This window comes from Monodelphis domestica, chromosome 4 (genome assembly GCF_027887165.1).
Source record: "Monodelphis domestica isolate mMonDom1 chromosome 4, mMonDom1.pri, whole genome shotgun sequence".
NCBI classification, from domain to species: domain Eukaryota; kingdom Metazoa; phylum Chordata; class Mammalia; order Didelphimorphia; family Didelphidae; genus Monodelphis; species Monodelphis domestica.
The window spans coordinates 361,692,832-361,710,901 of record NC_077230.1 but is presented as its reverse complement, the minus strand read 5'-3'; the positions used below and the strand labels follow the sequence as shown (position 1 = coordinate 361,710,901).

At 42.7% G+C, this 18,070-nt stretch overlaps 1 protein-coding gene across 2 annotated transcripts; it reads right to left on the bottom strand.

The window, feature by feature from the left end:
- Window positions 1–2,442: 2,442 nt before the first annotated feature.
- On the bottom strand, window positions 2,443–14,368 carry C4H1orf216 (chromosome 4 C1orf216 homolog). Of its 2 annotated transcripts, none has more exons than XM_007492792.3 (2): window positions 14,006–14,368; window positions 2,443–3,915 (listed from the first exon to the last, which is right to left on the bottom strand). In XM_007492792.3, exons 1-2 carry the CDS (start codon window positions 14,247–14,249, stop codon window positions 3,122–3,124), a joined length of 1,038 nt encoding a protein of 345 aa, XP_007492854.2. In that variant the 5' UTR covers window positions 14,250–14,368; the 3' UTR covers window positions 2,443–3,121. The 2 variants fall into 2 exon arrangements, with proteins under 2 accessions (XP_007492854.2, XP_001380643.2); XM_001380606.5 differs by lacking the exon at window positions 14,006–14,368 and adding an exon at window positions 4,123–6,558.
- Window positions 14,369–18,070: the final 3,702 nt, after the last annotated feature.

Below are 18,070 nucleotides of genomic sequence, written 5' to 3'. Positions count from 1 at the left end.
TCAACATTGACACTAGATTGTTCAACAGATCTTGACCCTCCTTCCTATTTTGAGACAAACACCTTTGCCCAGGTTTTCCACCTCCCATGGAAAGTGATTTCCTTCTCTCACTATCTCAAGGAAGAAGGACTCCATCCATAGTCCTTACTGTTTTTGAGTTCTATTTCCCTGTCTGCCTCAGTTATCCTCTCTCCACTCTGCCTCTCCTATCCCCTACCACAGAGCCAGCCTATTACTTCCAGGAAGCCCACCTGACTACCATCACTTCTCTCAGTTTAGCTCCACAGAGAATCCTTCCATGTTTTCAATATTCCCAATGCACTGAGTCAATGTGACTTTCTTCTTGCATGTGAATGACCCAAGATCTTCTGGGAATGTGCACTCTTTGGGGGGGGGGGGGGAACTCCCATTGGCCATAATGGAAAGAGCCTATGAGCCTTTGATTTCTCCATCTTCTCCTCTAGGGGTCTCTGGCATCCCTATCTCCTATTCTGAGGATCTCTGGCATGCCCAATCTACTGAATAGGATCTCTAGAGTCCCTTTGGGGATCTCTAGAAGGGCTGGGGGGGGGGGGAGGAGGGAGATCAGCTTCCAAGGAAGGCCTCTGCCCAGAATACTTGTTTAATGGTCTTAACATTTCAAGCATTTTCATCTGTGGTGACTTCCCTCTGAATACAGAGCATCTCATTTCCTGTAGGGTTTAGGATATGGTCTTACAGACAGACTGGGGTGGGAAGATGTATCTTTTGGTGGGAAATCTGGTAATGAGCCTTTCAAACTTCTCTAGACTAGTCCTCAGACCAAAGCCATGGGGTATGTCATGTACCATCAAACCTTTTAGAAGGCTTCTTGGAAACTTTCTTGGAAAGCAAACATACCAGGGATTGTGTTCTGATGGCATGGCTTTTAAGAAGAATTAAATCCATATCATGACACAACACCAGCTAGGATTTCAATGGGCGGGAGGGTTGTATAGTGGCAAAAGTACTAACTGCCATCAGAAGATCTGGTTTCAAATCTTGGCTCTGATGCTTAAAACCTGTGTGACTTTGGGCAAGTCATTGGGACTCAGGTTCTTCATCTGTAAAATGATGGGGTTGACCAAGATGTCTCTTCCCATCTATAAGTCTATCTCTGTTGTAGTATTCAGTGTTCCCTATGGGTCTGTTCTGGGTTCTGGACTCCCTTTATACCAGACAGGGTATTTTCATATTTCATATGTATTCATATAGATCGGATTATCTTTCTCACTCAGGCTGTGTGGTCCTTGAGGACTGAGGCTCTATCTAGCCTTCCCCTTTCTCTTTTAACCTCATAGAACCCAGTTCCAGTTGGGTTGCTCCTACAATCAGAAATCAGGAGGAGAAATTTCTTGGAAAACAAAGAGTCCAAAGCTCAGTCTCCTCTTAGGGGAAAATTAAAATAGAAAGATGAATGAGGGAAATGACTGACTACCTGAGGGCAGATACTGAACTGAAGATAGAAGAAATGTCTAGGCCCCCAAGGACCTTCCTATCTCTGCCCCTTCTTTACCCTTTCCCTGCTACCTATCTCCAGAGAACCCCTGTCCAAACTCCTCACCTTACAGATGAGAAAATTGAGTCCCCAAGGCAGCTTCAATCATCACCACAACTCCAAGCGAATGTTCAAATATTCTTATTCATAGAATTATAGAACCCGAGCTGGAAGGGACCTCAGAGCATGTCTAATAAGATCATTGAATTTGGAAACAGTTTATTTCATTTTTGGTTGTAGCTGACTCTTTGTGACTCCATTTGGGGTTTTCTTGGCAAAGATCCTAGAATAATTTACCACTTCCTTTTCGAGTTCACTTAAAAATGAGGAAACTGAGGGCCACAGGCTTAAGTGACTTGTCCAGGGTCACAGAGGTATTAAGTGTCTAAGGATGGATTTGAACTCTGTCTTCCTGAATCTAAGCCCACTGCACTATCTAGCTGAAATCAGAATGAAATATAATCTCCATCTTTGTCATTTACTAATTGTATGACCATGGATAAGTCACTTGATCTCTCAGGTTCTCAGTTTTCTCATCTGTAAAATGATAGGGTTGGACTAGATGACCCCTAAGATTCTATGCTTCAGTCTTCCAGTTATAACTATACAGGAATATTCTCTCCAACATCTAGCTTCTACTTGAGTGCCTCCAGTGATGGACAATGTACTTCCCTCCCAGTCCCTGATAACTGAGTGGGTGGAATAGCTCTTCCCCAACTCAGGGTCTTGGTTTATCCAGGGACGTAAGGGACTGTCCTATGCCAGGGAAGCTCCTTACACATCATTCATTCACTCATCAGTCCTGGCATTCTTCCTTGCAAGCCTGAGTTTTGTCAGCCCCGTCACTTGCTTTAAAGAAATGCTATCAAATCAATTCAAAGTCCAAAATTCTTTGAGCTCAGAACAAAAGACTCAGAGACAGAGAGTTTTCCCAACATTTCAAACATTCTGTTCATTATGTTCTAACTTACAAATGCACATTCCTTTTTCTTGAGATAAATCATAAATAAATATTCTTAATAACCATTTTCTTAGGTGGCTTTAGGGTCAGAATTCAGGTAAAGAATCTAGTTTAGGAGGCAGAGCTAGAAGTCAAACCCAAGAACCAGAAGCCCTGGTTTCCAGTGTCATTTCTGCTACCAACTCACTAATGTGACTCTGAGCAGGTTCCTTCCCCTTCCTGGACTGTGGTCTCCCTGTCTGCCCATTGAGAGGTTTGAAGCAGAAGAAGCGTCTAAGGCTTTCCCAGTTATGACAATCTATGTCTGTATGCAGGGCAGCCGTAGCTGATCAATCTCTTTCCTATGGGAGTGATGGGAGGGACAATTTAGATTACTCAAATCCTGGGTAATCTGAAAATACTGGTCACCACCAGCAGAGAAGGGCAGGGTGTCTGGAGAGGGCTAGGGTGGTGCTGGGAGCCTTTCTACGAAGCAGTTATAGCATGGAAGGGAAAATGAGGAAAAGCAAGGGACCCACCAAAGAGAACTGTCAGTCCTTGGATAGCTGAGCACAGGCTGGTCGCAGGGTGAGACTGAATTTAAGAAGCAGTGGGTCACAGAGTGGGGAGGAGTAGGGGATGGAAGATGGTGAGAGGATCAGCGCTCAGCTTCTGTCTTGAGGCCTTGGTGGCAGCCCCTGCTGGAGGCCTCGGATGAGTTCCTTCCGGTTGTCTAGGATGGTGTCGAAGCTCTCTTGAAGCCGGGCCTGTTGGCCAGCCAGCCGGCACTGGAGGCCTCGGATCCATTGGAGCAGAGCTAGACGACGGTACATGACCAGGTGAACGTGGTGCTTTTCCTTCTCTTGCTCCTTGTATCGCTCCCGAGCCAGCAGCTGCTGGACTGCCTGGGTCACGGTGGGGAGGAAGGTGTCAGGGGCTGGGCCAGGGTCTGGGGGGCCAGGGCAGGGACTGAAGGTGTCCCAGGAGGGCCCCGGACTGCTGTCAGGACTGTCTACACTTAGGGAGCTGCTGGCATAGCCGACGTCTTCCAAGGGGGAGCCGGCAGCGGCTGTGGCTTCCACCCTGACATCCTTCTCTGGTTTGGGCCCTGCAGCCATGGGAAGTTCAGCCCCTTCTGGTGGGCTCCGTATCTCCCCTACTGTGGGGAGGAAGAAGTCATCAGGCGGGGAGCCCAGGAGCCCGGGGGCAGAGGGCTGCCTCTTGCCCAGGACAGCTTGGTTGTCTGAGGGTAGGTTCTGTGTGAGGGTCAGCTCCCTACCGCCTAGGTCAGAAGCCCTGGCTCCAGCAAGGGCCCGGCTCCAGTTCTCATTGGCATCATAGGTGCTGGTCACAAAGTTGGAGTTACTGTCAGGCTCATAGTCATGCTGAGACACAGAGGCAGGTGGGCCCCCCAGGAATGGGGGTTCAGGGGGCCCCGGCTGTACTGCAAACATCCTGACTGTTGAAGGGGAAAAGGAAAGAGAAAACATTTCATCTTTTGTATTTGTACTGCTCAACACAGGATCTTATTAATGGTAGGTGATTACCATTTGTTGAATTTAATTATTTATGATAAGAAAGAGAACTGACCAGGACCACTGTGTAAGGATCCTAGGGAGTGAAGAGAAGGAGAGGACAGGAACTTTCCCAGTATGCCATCTCTCACCTCAATGCCTTTGTATAAGCAGTTCCTCGTGTCAAGAAATGCCATCCCTCTTCACCACTTTCTCAAAGCTCAGCTGAAACACCACCCACTAGATGGTCCTGCCCTGTTCCCTTTGGCTCCCAATGCCTCCTCTCACTCCTACCTCTTCCATTCCTAGTACTACCTCTTCCAATAAGTTCTTGGAGAGCCAGGATGGTCTTTTGTCTTTCTTTATATCCCTAAGCTTAGCAGAGTGCCTGGCACATAGCCGGTGTTTTTGATAAATGCCTGTTCACTCACTGAAATTGCCTTGTGGATAAATTAGTCAACAAACACTTATTAAAAACACCTGCTAGTTAGGGGGCAGCTGGGCAGCTGGGTGGCTCAGTAGATTAAGAACCAGGCCTAGAGACGGGAGGTCCTAGGTTCAAATCTGGCCTCAGATACTTCCTAGCTGTGTGACCCTGGGCAAGTCACTTAATCCCCATTGCCTAGCCCTTACCACTCTTCAGCCTTGGAGCCAATACACAGTATTGACTCCAAGATGGAAGGTAAGGGTTTAAGTTTAAAAAAAAATACCTGATAGTGCCAGGCACTGTGCTAAGTGTTGGGGAATCAGATACAAAGAAAGACAAAGAAAGTACCTTCCCTCTCAGAGCTTACCATCTAATGGGATAAGTCAACACACAAAAGAAGGCTGAAAACAGGTGAGGCATCCCTAGGGATCTCAGTTGGCCCTTTACAGGGGAAGGAAGCTATACAACTTTAGAAATCTAGCCAACAAGGCCTAGAATTAAAAAAGATAAAAGCCCTATAGATTCAGAGCTAAAAGGAACCTAGAGATCCTCTGCCCACCCTCAAGCCAGCTTCTTCCTTTCTTTTCACTCATCTAACCCCTTGCAATCTGACTTTTTTTTAAACCTTATTTTTTTCAATACTATGCATTTGATTCTAAGGCAGAAGAGTGGCAAGGACCAGGCAATGGGGGTTAAGTGACTTGCCTAGGGCCACACAGCTAGGAAGTGTCTGAGGTCACATTTGAACCCAGGACCTTCCCATCTCTATGCCTAGCTCTCAATCCACTGAGCTACCCAGCTGCCCCCTGCAATGTGACTTTTGGCCTCCTAACAAATCTGAAACCACTTCCTCTAAAATTAAGAATGATCTCTTAGTTGCTCAGCCCAATGCCTTCTTCTCCATCTTCATCTTTCTTGACTTCTCTCCAGCTTTTCTGAATACCATCCACCACCTCTCTCCTCCAGGATACTCTCTCCTGCCTGAGTTTTTGTGATACTGATCCCCTCTTCTGGCTCTCCTTCTACCTGCTTGGCTGCTCTCTCTCTGATCCCTTTGCTGGCTCATCATCAGTGTCAAATATCCTTAGCTCAAGGACTTTGTTCTCAGTCCTCTTCTTTCTCCCTCATTTCTAGAAGCAGTGACATCATCAAGCTTCCATGGAGTCTTCATATCTATGTAAACGGCTCTCAGAACAAAATCTCCAGCCCTGGTCTCTCCCCTGAGCTCTCCTCCCACATGACTAATTACCTATTGGACATGTCCAAGTGAATATTCTGCAGGCAGTTGATTTCAAAAGGAAACAGCTAGCTAAAAAAGGTGTTTGAGCACTGGAAATGAATTTCTAACTATAGAGGCAACACACCAACTACTTGGGGCTTACTTATTTATTTTTTAAAACCCCCATCTTCTGTCTTAGAAAGTTCCAAGCAGAAGAGTGGTAGAAGATAGGTAATTGGGGTTAAGTGACTTGCCCAGGGTCTCACAACTAGGAAGTATCTGAGACCACATTTGAACCCAATACCTCCTATCTCCAGGTCTGGTTGTCTCTCCACTGAGTTACTTAACTGTCCCCAACTTAGACTTTAAAAAGAAAAGTACAGAAAATGAAAGCAAGACCAGGTAACAGAGGATGAATATAACAGCACAGCATGGTCCTGTAAAAATAGTATCAGAAATGCTGAAGCTCAGAATGAGCTAAGGCTGGTGAGGAGAAGCTAAGTACACACACACACACACACACACACACACACACAGAGCTTCTTCTTTTTTTAAAAACTATATTCAGAGAAAAAAGATCAAAGAAGGGATAGGACCTTTACTTGAGCTAGAGGGGATGATAATAACTGAGAACAGAGATAATAAGCCATTCCCATTTTGTTTCCATTTTCTGTGTCAAGGAGAATGACTTTTTCAGTGCAAAGGACAGACCATACATGGTGATGAGGGAGCTGATAGCCAAGAGAAGCAAAAAGGTGGGAACTTGTTTTTGATGAAGTCAAGACATCTGGCCCAGCCTCCTACAGCCTCTGGTCCTGAAGGGAGCAGGAGATGTGATTACTGAGCTACTGAAGGAAATCTCTGACAGACTGTCAGAAATGAAGATGGTTCCTTAAGTCTGCAGAAAGGCAAATGCTGTCCTAATTTTTCCATATAGGTCATCCTGACTTCAGTTTTGGGGATCATCAAATAGGATTATTTTAAGGAGGTGATGGAGGAACTGACAGAAAAGGAGCCAGTGCTTAAAAGTGAGCCAGAATGCTTTCATTAAGAATTGGTCCCGGGGGAAGCTAGGTAGCATCGGATTGAGAGCTAAGCCTAGACATGGGAGGTCCTGTGTTCAAATCTGACATCAGAAACTTCCTAGCTGTGAGACCCTGTACAAGTCACTTAACCCCCATTGCCTAGCCCTCACTGTTCTTCTGTCTTAGAACCAATAGACAATATTAATTAGTAGTAGTAGTAGTATTGATTCTAAGACAGAAGGCAAAGGTTTTATGTTTGTTTTTTTTTAAGAATTGTTCTTGTTCCCTCTTGTTTCCTTTTTGATAGAGCAACTAAACTGGTAGGTAAAAGATCATACTAAATTTATAATTTACCTATATTTTAGCAAAACATTTTACAAAGTATAGCTGTTAGAATGGTAGCATCTAATTGAATTTTCAATATTTGCAAAGCACTTGAGGAATATTATTTCATTTCTCACAAAAACCCTGAGAGGGAGGTGCTATTATCCCCATTTTACAGATGAGGAAGCAGGCATACAGAGGGCAAGTGACTTGCTTGGGGTCACACAGTATCCAAGGCTATATTTGGATTCAAATCTTCCTGACTCCTGGCTCAGAGCTCTATCCATTGTACCACACAGCTGCACCCAAAGGCATCTCATACTATACTTATGGAGAAGACAAGATACCTAGATAACAGCTGACAGTATAATGAGAAGACTTTAGAACTTGTTTATTAACCATGTCTGATGGATGAGAATTTATGGCTCATTGTCAACATGGTAGAAATCCTCCAGTGGGGTTTCCAAGAGAGCTATAATAACTATTAATAATTATTACTACTATTTTAACATGTACATAACACATACTACATGCCAAGTACTGTACTAAGTCCTTTACAAAGGTAGGTACTATTATTATCTCCATTTTATAAATGAGGAAACTGAGGCAAACAGAGGTTAAAGTAACTTGCTCAAGGTCACAAAGTTGGTATCTGAGACTAGATTTGAATTCCTGTCTTCCTGACTCCAAGCCCTACACTCTATCCATTCGCCCATCCAAATGCTTCAAACTGTGTTTCTCCCTGTGCTGTGTATAATAGGATCATAAATTCGGAGCTGGAGGGGACCTTATTGGGCCGTCAAGTTCATTCCCTCATTTTGCAGAAAAGTAGAATGAGAGTCATGAAGATTATTGAACTTGCTCCAGGTCACATACCTAGTAAGCCTCCTAGGCAAGATCCAAAGCTAAGTCTTCTCTCACTGTACCTGGCACTCTATTTAGTAAAATATATGGCCTCAATTATTGACTATTTGGATAAAACTATGGATGTTTTACATACTCAGAAAATTTGCAGATGGCACAAATTTGGAAGGAATAGATAACCCAATGGATAGCATTTCTGCTAAAATAATAATAATAACAACCAGAATTTATATAGCACTATGTATAGCACAGCTGATCATCCTAACAACCCTAAGGTAGGTACTATTATTATACCCATATTATAGGTGGGGAAAAGAGAAGGGGTCATATAGCTAAGTGTCAGAGTAAGCATTCTATTTGCCAATAGGTAAGAGCATTGAGTTGGATCTAATAAGGTGAAATTCCAAGAGGATAAACAAAGTCCTGTACTTGGGTTAAAAAAAAAAATCAGGATAGGGGAGGCATGGTTAGATAGCAGTTCAAAAAAAGTCCAATTTAAGTGGGCAACAAATTCAATATGAGTTAGCAGTGTGATGTGGCATTGAAGAAATCTAATGCCACCTTGGATCGCACTATTAAAAGAGGCACAGGAAGGACAGCTAAGTGGCTCAGTGTGTTAAGAGTCAGACCTAAAGATGGGAGATTCCGAATTTAAATCTGAACTCAGACACTTCTCAGGTGTGTGATCCTGAGCAAGTCACTTAAGTTGATTGAGAGTTAGGCCTAGAGACAGGAGGTCCTAGGTTCAAATCTGGCCTCAGACACTTCCCAGCTGTGTGACCCTGGGCAAGTCACTTAACCCCCATTGCCTAGTCCTTACCACTCTTCTGCCTTGGAGCCAATACACAGTATGGCTCCAAGACGGAAGGTAAGGGTTTAAAAAAAAATTTTTTTTAAATCACCTATCCCTTATAGCTCCTCTGCCTGGGAACGAATACACAGTATTGTTTCTAAGGTGGAAGGTAAAGGGTTTTATTAAAAATTTAAATAATAAAAAATTCAAATGAAACATAAGCTTCTAGGAATAAGGTGGTGACAATCTACTTGTACCCTGTCCTAATGAGATCACTTTTAGTGGTCAGTTCTAAGTACCACTAAAGGACATTTCTAATCTGAAGAATGGGGCAGCTAGGGGATGCAGTAGATAGAGTGCCATACCTGAAGTCAGGAAGACTCATCTTCCTGAGTTCAAATCTGGTCTCAAGTCACTTAACCTTGTTTGGCTTAGTTTCCTCATCTGTAAAATGAGCTGGAAAAAGAAATGGCAAACCACTCTAGTATCTTTGCCAAAAAACAACAGCAACCCAAAAGGGATCATGAAAAGTTGAACATGACTGAAAAATGAGTGAACAATACCAATCTGAAGAACATCAGGGCAACAAGGATAATGAAGGGTCTTGAGTTGGGATGTTTAGCTCAGAGAAGAGAGGACTCAATGGAGACATATGAAAGCTGCTTCAAGTATCTGAATGGTTATCAAGTGAAAAAAGAGATTAGATTTCCTCTGTCGTTTTCCAAAGGACACAGCCAGAAGTAATTGGAAGAAATGGCAAAAGAATCTAGTTTAGGTTTGGTTTCAGGAAATTGTCGTAATAATAATGGAGCTGCCCAGAAGTGGAAAGGGCTGCCTGCCTGAGGGGCTTCGGGATTCTTTTTGGAGGTCTTTAAGTAGTTCCTGGAGACCATTTGGCCTATTTGTTAAAGAGAGATTTCTTTTGTACATGGGATGGACCAGATGGCCACAGGTGTTCCCTTCCAATTCTCAGATTTTGTGATTCTCTGATTCTACATCCACAGCTGCCAAAGTAATATTCTTATAGTATAGTATAGGTATCCCTTCCATACCATAGGGGTTAGAAGTGTGGCACCCCTATGATCTAGAAAAATCTGTGTAAAAATTTTTGGCTTTCATAGTCTTTTGGCAAACTTTAACTTTTTACTTATGTTAACTTTAAAAAAGAAATTGTGTATATTTATGGTATTAAAAGATAAAATATGTTGATGTTATGCAGTACTATAGATATGTTTAATTAATTTCTTTTTAAATCCTTCCCTTCTGTTTTAGAATTTATTCTAAGGTAGAAAAGTGGTAAGGGCTAAGCAGCATGGTTAAGTGACTTGCCCAGTCACACAGATAGGTAGTATCTGAGAGCAAATTTGAATTCATCTTTAGGCCTGGCTCTCTATCCACTAGGTCATCTAGCTGCCCCCATATAAATATATTATATGTTTTTCTGAGTTTCTAAACTTTTCTCTGTTTTCTCCGGGCCTTCACGTGTCACGTGTGGCTTTCAAAAAACTCTCCCAAAATTTCCATTTAATTTCTTATGGTGAACCACAGTGGAGAAAGTTACAATTTGGAAGAGATAGCTGTACTGTCAAGGTTACTCCCAAGCTCGAAAAGGTCCAATGAAATAAAACTAATGTAACCAAGATTAGAGGGAAACAACAAACTGGGAACATTTTTTTATAACAAATTTCTCAAATTTCTCGAATTTATAGAGAAAAAGTAAAATTTATAAGAATACAAGCCATCTCCCAATGGACAAATGATCAAAGGATATGAACATGCAATTTTCAGATGAAGAAATAAAGCCATTGATAATCATATTGATGTGTTCTATATTACTCTTGTTTAGAAAAATGCAAATTAAAACAACTCTGAGGTACCACCTCACACCTATCATATTGGTCAATATGACAGTAAAGGAAAATAATAAATGTTGAAGGGGATATGACAAAATTGGGACACTAATGCATTTTTGGTGGAGTTGTGAATTGATCGTTAGATTAATTAATTAATTAATCATTCTAGAGGGTAATTTGGAACTATGATCAAAGAGCTATAAAACTCTATATATGAATATATATATATACATATATAAATATGTAAGTGAAGATCATGGGGATGTCCATCAGTTGGGGAATGGCTGAACAAATTATGGTACATGTTGGTGATAGAATACTATTATGCTGTAAGAAATAAGCAAGGTGATTTCAGAAAAAGCTGGGAAGATTTGCAGGAACTGATGCAGAGTGAAATAAACAGAACCAAGAGAACATTGTACAAAGTAATAGCAATATTATAAGATGATCCTCTGTGAAAACTTGGCTACTCTCAGCAATGCAAGAATCTGGGATAATCCTGAATGACTTATGACCAGGAATGCTATCCACCTCCAGAGAAAGAACTGTGGATCAAAGCATATTATCCTTTATATCAGTATGTTTACAGTTTTATTTGTTGTTTTTTAATAATGTATGAGTGTGATCTTAAAATAATGACCAACTAATGCATTCTTGGTGGAGTTGTGAGTTGATGCAAACATTCTGGAAGGCAATTTGGAATTATGCCCAAAGGGCTTTAAAAGAACGACTACCCTTTGATCCAGCAATACCAAAGCTCCTACCTAGAGATTTAAAAAAATGAGGACAGACCTGTTTGTACAAAAATATTTGTAGCTGCTCTCTTTGTGGTGGCAAAAAAAAAATGGAAAATGAGGGGATGACCATTGATTGGGGAATGACTGAACAAATTGTGGTATATGATGGTGGTGCTTTAACGAATGATGAACAGGATGATTTCAGAAAAAACTGGAAAGACCAACATGAACTGATGCAGAGTGAAATAAGCAGAACCAGGAGAACATTTTACATGGTAACTGAAACACTTTGTGATGATCAAATGTAATTGACTTTGCTACTAATAGCAATCCAGTGATTCAGAACAATCCAGAGGGACTTATGAAAAGGATGCCATCTACCTCTAGGGAAAGAACTGTAGGAGTAGAAATGCAGAAGAAAACGTGATTTATAACTTGGGTATATGATTTGGGGTTTTGATTTTAAAAGATTACTCTTTTACAAAAATGAATAATATGGAAATAAGTTTTGAGTGATAATACATGTATAACCCAGTGGAATTGCTGGTCAGCTCTGGGAGGGGGAGGAAAGAAAGGAGGGAGACAACATGAATCATGTAACCTTGGAAAACTTATGTGTAAATTTATTATTGGAATAAAATAAAGAAAAAAAATTAATGACCAATATGGATCTGTTTTGCATGATAATAATAAAAAAAGAAATTCCAGTGTCTCCCATATTCAAGGAAAAAATACAAACTCCTTTCTTAGACATTTCAAGTCCTTCCCAACCTGGATCTACTCTATCTTTCCAGATCTACTGCACATTCTTCTTCATTCCCTCTAGGTTCCAGCCAAACAGAATATATTTACTCTTCCCCAAACACATTTCCTCTCTTGTCCCCAAGCATTTGTACAGGCTGACCCTCAAGCCTGGGGTGCTCTTCCCCCTTGCTTCTGCTTCTTGAAATCCTTAGCTCCTTTCAATGCTCAATTCAAGAGCTTCTGTGTTTAGAAGGCTTATCTAGATTCTCCAGTTCCTGCTTCTCTCCCAATATGCTGTATTATTTTTGATTATTCTATAATTACTTTTTGGTATGACTACTTTGTATATACCCTATATTTATTAGTGTGTGTATTTTTGTATATATCAGATTTATTTATTGGGGTGAATTATGGGCAAATATTCTATTTTTACTTTTTTGGGGTACCCTCAAAGGATATTTGTCCATAATGTACCCCCCAAATAAATATGATATATACAAAATGCACACTCTCTGTCCCCACTTCCTACCCTCAAACCCTTTGAGGACAGAAATTATCTCATTTTTGTATTTGTATTTCCAGAGCTTAACAAAATGCCTCGCACATAATATGTGCTTAATAAATACTCTGTTTTACATTGATCGATTGATTGATTTCTAGGTGGATTAGACCACGGAGGCCTTGAGTAGAAAGGCCTTTTATAGCTGAGTTGGACTCCTGCTGCCTTTCACATGAGGAGGTCCTCTATATCTCCACCTTCTGTTGCTATGGTGCCCGTTATACCTTGCTCTGTCTGTTCTCTCTTGCTTGCACTCTCAACAGCCATTCCCCTTCCTGTGAATAGCTTCCATGGGCAGGGAAGAGAACATGTACACTTGAACAGGCTAAGGTCTGACCTCACAGAGAGGGCATCTTCATCAGCATTGTCCATTCTGTGTACTAGCAAACTAAACCCTCCAGGAAATAAGAAGTGATCCTGCTAGACAGCCTAGCGGGGGGGCTGAGCTCAGAGGACAGCATCAGAGGGATGAAGGCAACAGAAAGGCCACCATAAGGTGCAGGGAGGGAGGATAGCCTGGAATACTGTGTAGGAGGCTGGCTTTTAAAACAGTTTTCAAATCACCAAGTGTGGTGCCTATGAGGTAAATGTATGCCCTGGGAATACTGGGGGCTCTGCATAGGCATGTGTGGGCTGCTATATGCCCATGCACATGGGTTGTGTGCATATGGGAGGTAGAGATGCATATATTTTGTGTCTACAGTATGCATGCGTGTATTGTGTTGTGTGAATAGATTTATATACATGTATCTTTCTGGATGCCCTGTACCTCTGTGTGTAGCATAAGGTATGTGGAATCTCTGTGTATGTGTGTACATCTCTATTTGTGTACACGTGCCCTGGAGGGGAGATAGGGGAGTGGTGACCCTCATCTAAGGAAAACAGGCAGCCTGGCAGGCCTGGCACCTCCATAGGTGCTGCCACCAGAGGGTCTCCGACACCCACGCTCATTCCCTCCAAGCCCATTGGCAGAAGGCTGGGCTCAGCGCTGGCGAAGGATCCTGGGGCTGGTAGGGAGGAACAAGGAGTGAGGGGAGAGGAGGGCTTCAGGGTCAATCAGCGCCCTCACATACACCGCATCCCCGTGGTACCAGCAAAGACAGAATCCTCCTCCTCCGCCTCCCCCTCCTTCTTCTCCTCCTCCCCCCTCCCTCTCCCATCCCCAGTTCCTCCCCCAAAGTCCTCCCGCAAGCCCCGCCCCCACCTCCATTCCCAGCCATTGCTCAGGTTGGGGTGTAGGATGCTGCAGGAGACGCTCCTCCCTCCTCCTCCTCCTCTTCTTCCTCCTCCTCCTCTCTTCCCCCCTCCGCTTTTCTCGCCCCCACCCCCCACCCTCCGAGGCCAGAGGCACGTCCTCGCCCTACTAGCAAGGGCCGCTCCGGCTGCTGGAGCTCCCTCCACCACTTTACAGAGCCCCGATTCCAGGAGCGTCCCTTCCCCCCACCCAAAAAAAACCCCAAACGACCACCCAGCCCAGAACTCGGACTCACAGCCCAGCGTTGCCCAGGCCCACCCGGCTCCGGTCCAGCTCCAGCTCCGACTCCAGCCGCAGGAAAGCGTCACTGAGTCACCGGCCTGGCGAGGAGTGCGGAAAAGGGAGGGGCGGGGCCCTGGCTGCAGCGGAGCCTGCTCACACACACACACACAGAGGCACACACTGTCACACATGGACACACATACACTGACACTCAGACACAGACACAAACATAGACACACTGACACACTCAGACACATTCAGACATACACAGACACACACACACAGACACAGTCCTCTATGTAGGATTTCACACAGAACACATTGGCCCGGAGAGGTAGGGTGAGGGAAGACAGTGCACTGTAAACTCAGAAATAACACAGAACTACTAAAGTAGTCAGCAAAAATCCAATCTTTAATAAGGAAAGGGATAGTTCCAATATTCTGTCCACACCCTGGGGACTCTGGGAACTATCCTTGGGAGAAGACACCAGGCGAGAGGTTTTATCGGAAGAGTGACAGAACTTGGGGGTCTTTTATACCCTCTGGAGAACTTGGTACAGATAGCATGCATAGACAAGCTGCAAGCAAGCTGCAAAGAGGCTGCAGCCAGCAGCTGGGGTATCAGGGAGCGGTCAGCTATAATATATACAAAGGAAAGGGTCAAACCAAAGCTGGGCTTCCTGAGAGAGGAGTTTAATACCATGGGAAAAGCTTCTAAAACAAATAAGGTACTCAACATTTGACTATGACTACTAATCCCACCCAAACTAGGGTCCCCAAACACTTTTAAGGTTTATAGTTCAGCCCCACACAGGTGTGCCTGGTACTTGAGTTCTCATGGGGCGGGGGCAAACTTGGGGTGTCCAGATTTCAAGTTGACACCACCCTCCCAGAAATGAAGGATGCAGACAACAATAAACCTCTTTTATTTTCTACTGAGCAGAGAGGGGTACACACATCTGCAGGTGCACGTTGTGAAATTCAGTTGTGTCCAACTCTTCCTGACCTACTGGACCATAACATGCCAAAGCTACACATGAAGTTTTCTTGACAAAGATACCAGAGTGGTTTGACATTTCCTTCTCCAGTGAATTAAGGCAAACAAACGTTAAATGACTTGCCCAAGTTCCCACAGCTAGTAAAATGTCTGAGACTAGATTTGAATCCCTTACTCAAGGGCAGCTAAGTGGCAAAGTGGCTAGTGTGTCTGGCCTGGAGTTAGGAAGATTCATCTTCATAAGTTCAAATGTGACCTGACACTAGCTGTGTGACCTTGGGCAAGTCACTTAAGCCTGTTGGCCAAGTTTCCTTCACTGTAATATGAGCTGGAGAAGGAAATGTCAAACCATTCAAATATCTTTGCCAAGAAAACTCAAAATGGGATCATGGAGAGTGAGACACAACTGAAAGGACTGACCAGCAATGACTTCCTGCCTCCAGGTCGAGGGCTTTATCTACTGAATTACTTAGCTGCCTCCCATGAATAAATTCTTCTGTTTTCATTAAGTGCATAATACGAAAAGCTTCTGGGCTGACCAGATAATCTCTAAACACACTCTTCTACTTTTTAATCCCATAAATTCTTTGATCTTTGCAGTAGAAATGGCACAATGATGAATGCTCACAATTCAGGCATGTATGCTTTACATGTAGGTCCATGTGTTCATTTGAAGATATGCTCAGATACAAGCTTACATGCACAGGTATGTATATGAACATGCAGTCAGTCTAGGTGACCTATGTGTTCTTATGTGAGTTCTCCCTAATTTATTCCCTATCCCACTTACCCCAGAAGGTGATCCACATCTTTTCTTCTCTTCTCAAGTGCCCCATAGCACCCTCTCTGCACATATTTTCAGCAGAGTGCCTTATCTCAAAGCTTACCTGAAAAAATTGAGGCCATTTGCATCTTTTCCTTCTCTTCTCAGCCCATTTTCTCCTCTTATCATCCCCTCCTATCTCCTTTACTCCAGACACTGAAATGGTCCTCCACATCACTAAGGTTAACTCCTCTAATTGCACTCTTGACCTTATTCCATCTCTCCCATTTCAAAGTTAGTTGTCTTAAATGACTAATATGGAAACATGTTTATCATATTTACACATGTAAAATCTATATCAGATGGCTTGCTCTTTTAGGGAGACGAGAGGGGAGAGAGAGAAAAAAAATTTGGAACTCAAAAAAAACCAAATGTTAAAAATTGTTTTAACATATAATTGAAGGAAAAAAGAAAATATTATATTAAAAAGTTAGTTGTCTTTGCAATGTTTTTATTGTATAAATTGTACCCCTGCTTCTGTTTAGATCATTCTGTATCAGTTCACACAAGTCTTCCCAGGTTTCTCTGAAACCATCTTTATTTCTTACAACATAATATTCCATTACATTCAGACACCTAATTTGTTTCTCCATTCTCTAAATCCGAGCACCCACTTAGTGTCCAAGAACTGCTATAAATACTTTCATACACAAGTCCTTTTCCTCCTTCTGAGGCCTAACATGTCGGGTCAAAGGCTATGCACAGTTTGTTGATGTTTGGGGCATAGTTCTACACTGCTTTTCAGAATGACTCACTTTTTTCTAAAACTTCTGCAAGGGGGCTCAGTGAATTGAGAGCCAGGCCTAGAGATGGGAGGTCCTAGGTTCAAGAATTTGACCCCGGACACTTCCTAGCTGAGTGACCCTGGACAAGTCACTTAACCCTCGTTACCTAGCCCTTACTACTCAGTATTGATTCTAAGATGGATGGTAAGAGTTTACAAAATAAAAATAAAATAAAACCTCTGTAAGCTGGCTTTGAACTCAGCATTCAATTGAAACTGCTCTCTACAAAGTAACTATTTCTTTAAATTTTTTTTTAATTTTATTTTTCTAGATTACCTGTAGATACAGTTAAAAAAAAAAAAAACACCTCTTATCTTCTATCTTAGAATCTTACTGTGTATTAGTTCCAAGGCAGAAGGGAGAGAAGGGCTAAAAAATAGGGACTAAGTGTCTTATCCAAGGTCATATTGCTAGGCAGTGTCTGAGGTTACATTTGAACCCAGGACTTTCCATGTCTATGCCTGGCTCTCAACCCACTGAGTCACCAAGCTGCCTTCTAGATGTAATTTTAAATAATCATTTTCTGACATTTTGTAATCTATGTAACCACTTCTTAATGATCAAATCTAATGATACTTTCTCATGATTCCTCCTTCTTAAGTTATCTACAATATTTTACATTGTTAATCGCCTCTTCCTCTTGGTTACTTTCTCCTCTCTGGGTTTTCATGATACTGGTTCTCTCCTGATTCTCCACCTACCAGTGGAATCTCTCAGTTTACTTTGCTGGAATGTCATCTATATCACAGCCTTCTAACTACTAACAGACCCCAAAGTTCTGTTCCAGATCCTCTTCTCTATATTCTTCCACTTGAAACCATAGGTTCCTTGCTTGTGTCTGTGCCCGTGACTCCCGGATCAATATATCCTGCCCAAGTCTTTCTGGAGTTCCAGTGTTTCGCCATTGACTGCCTATTAGACATATAGAAATCTATATTCTTGGGGTATCTCAAATTCATCATGTGTGAAACTGAACTCATTAGCTTTCCTCCCAAGTGTTCTCCCCCACAAAACTTTCCTATTACTGTCAGAATCACCACTGTCCTGGTCACCTGGCTGTCCCACCTCAGTGTCAGCCTCAACTTCTCAGTCTCTCTCATCTATATCTATTCAGATGCCAAATCTTTCTGTTTCTAGAACAGCCACAAAATCAGTGGGTTACTTCCCAGTGACTCCTCGCTCCAAACAGAGCCTTCCCTTGTAACAACAAGAGCATCCTGGTGATTGTGGTAGAGTCTTGGCATCTTGTCGTTTCATTTTTCTTCATGTTATTGTGTAAATTGTTCTGTTTCTGCTTCAGTCCATATGGGTCTTTCTGAGTGTTTCTGAATTCTTCAGACTATTCCATTCCATTCCCATCACTCACTTTGTTCTCTAAGTGATGGCCATCCACTTCATTTCTAGTTCTTTGCTACCACAACAAATGTTACCACAATTATTTTGACATATATGAACCCTACTCCTCTATCTTTG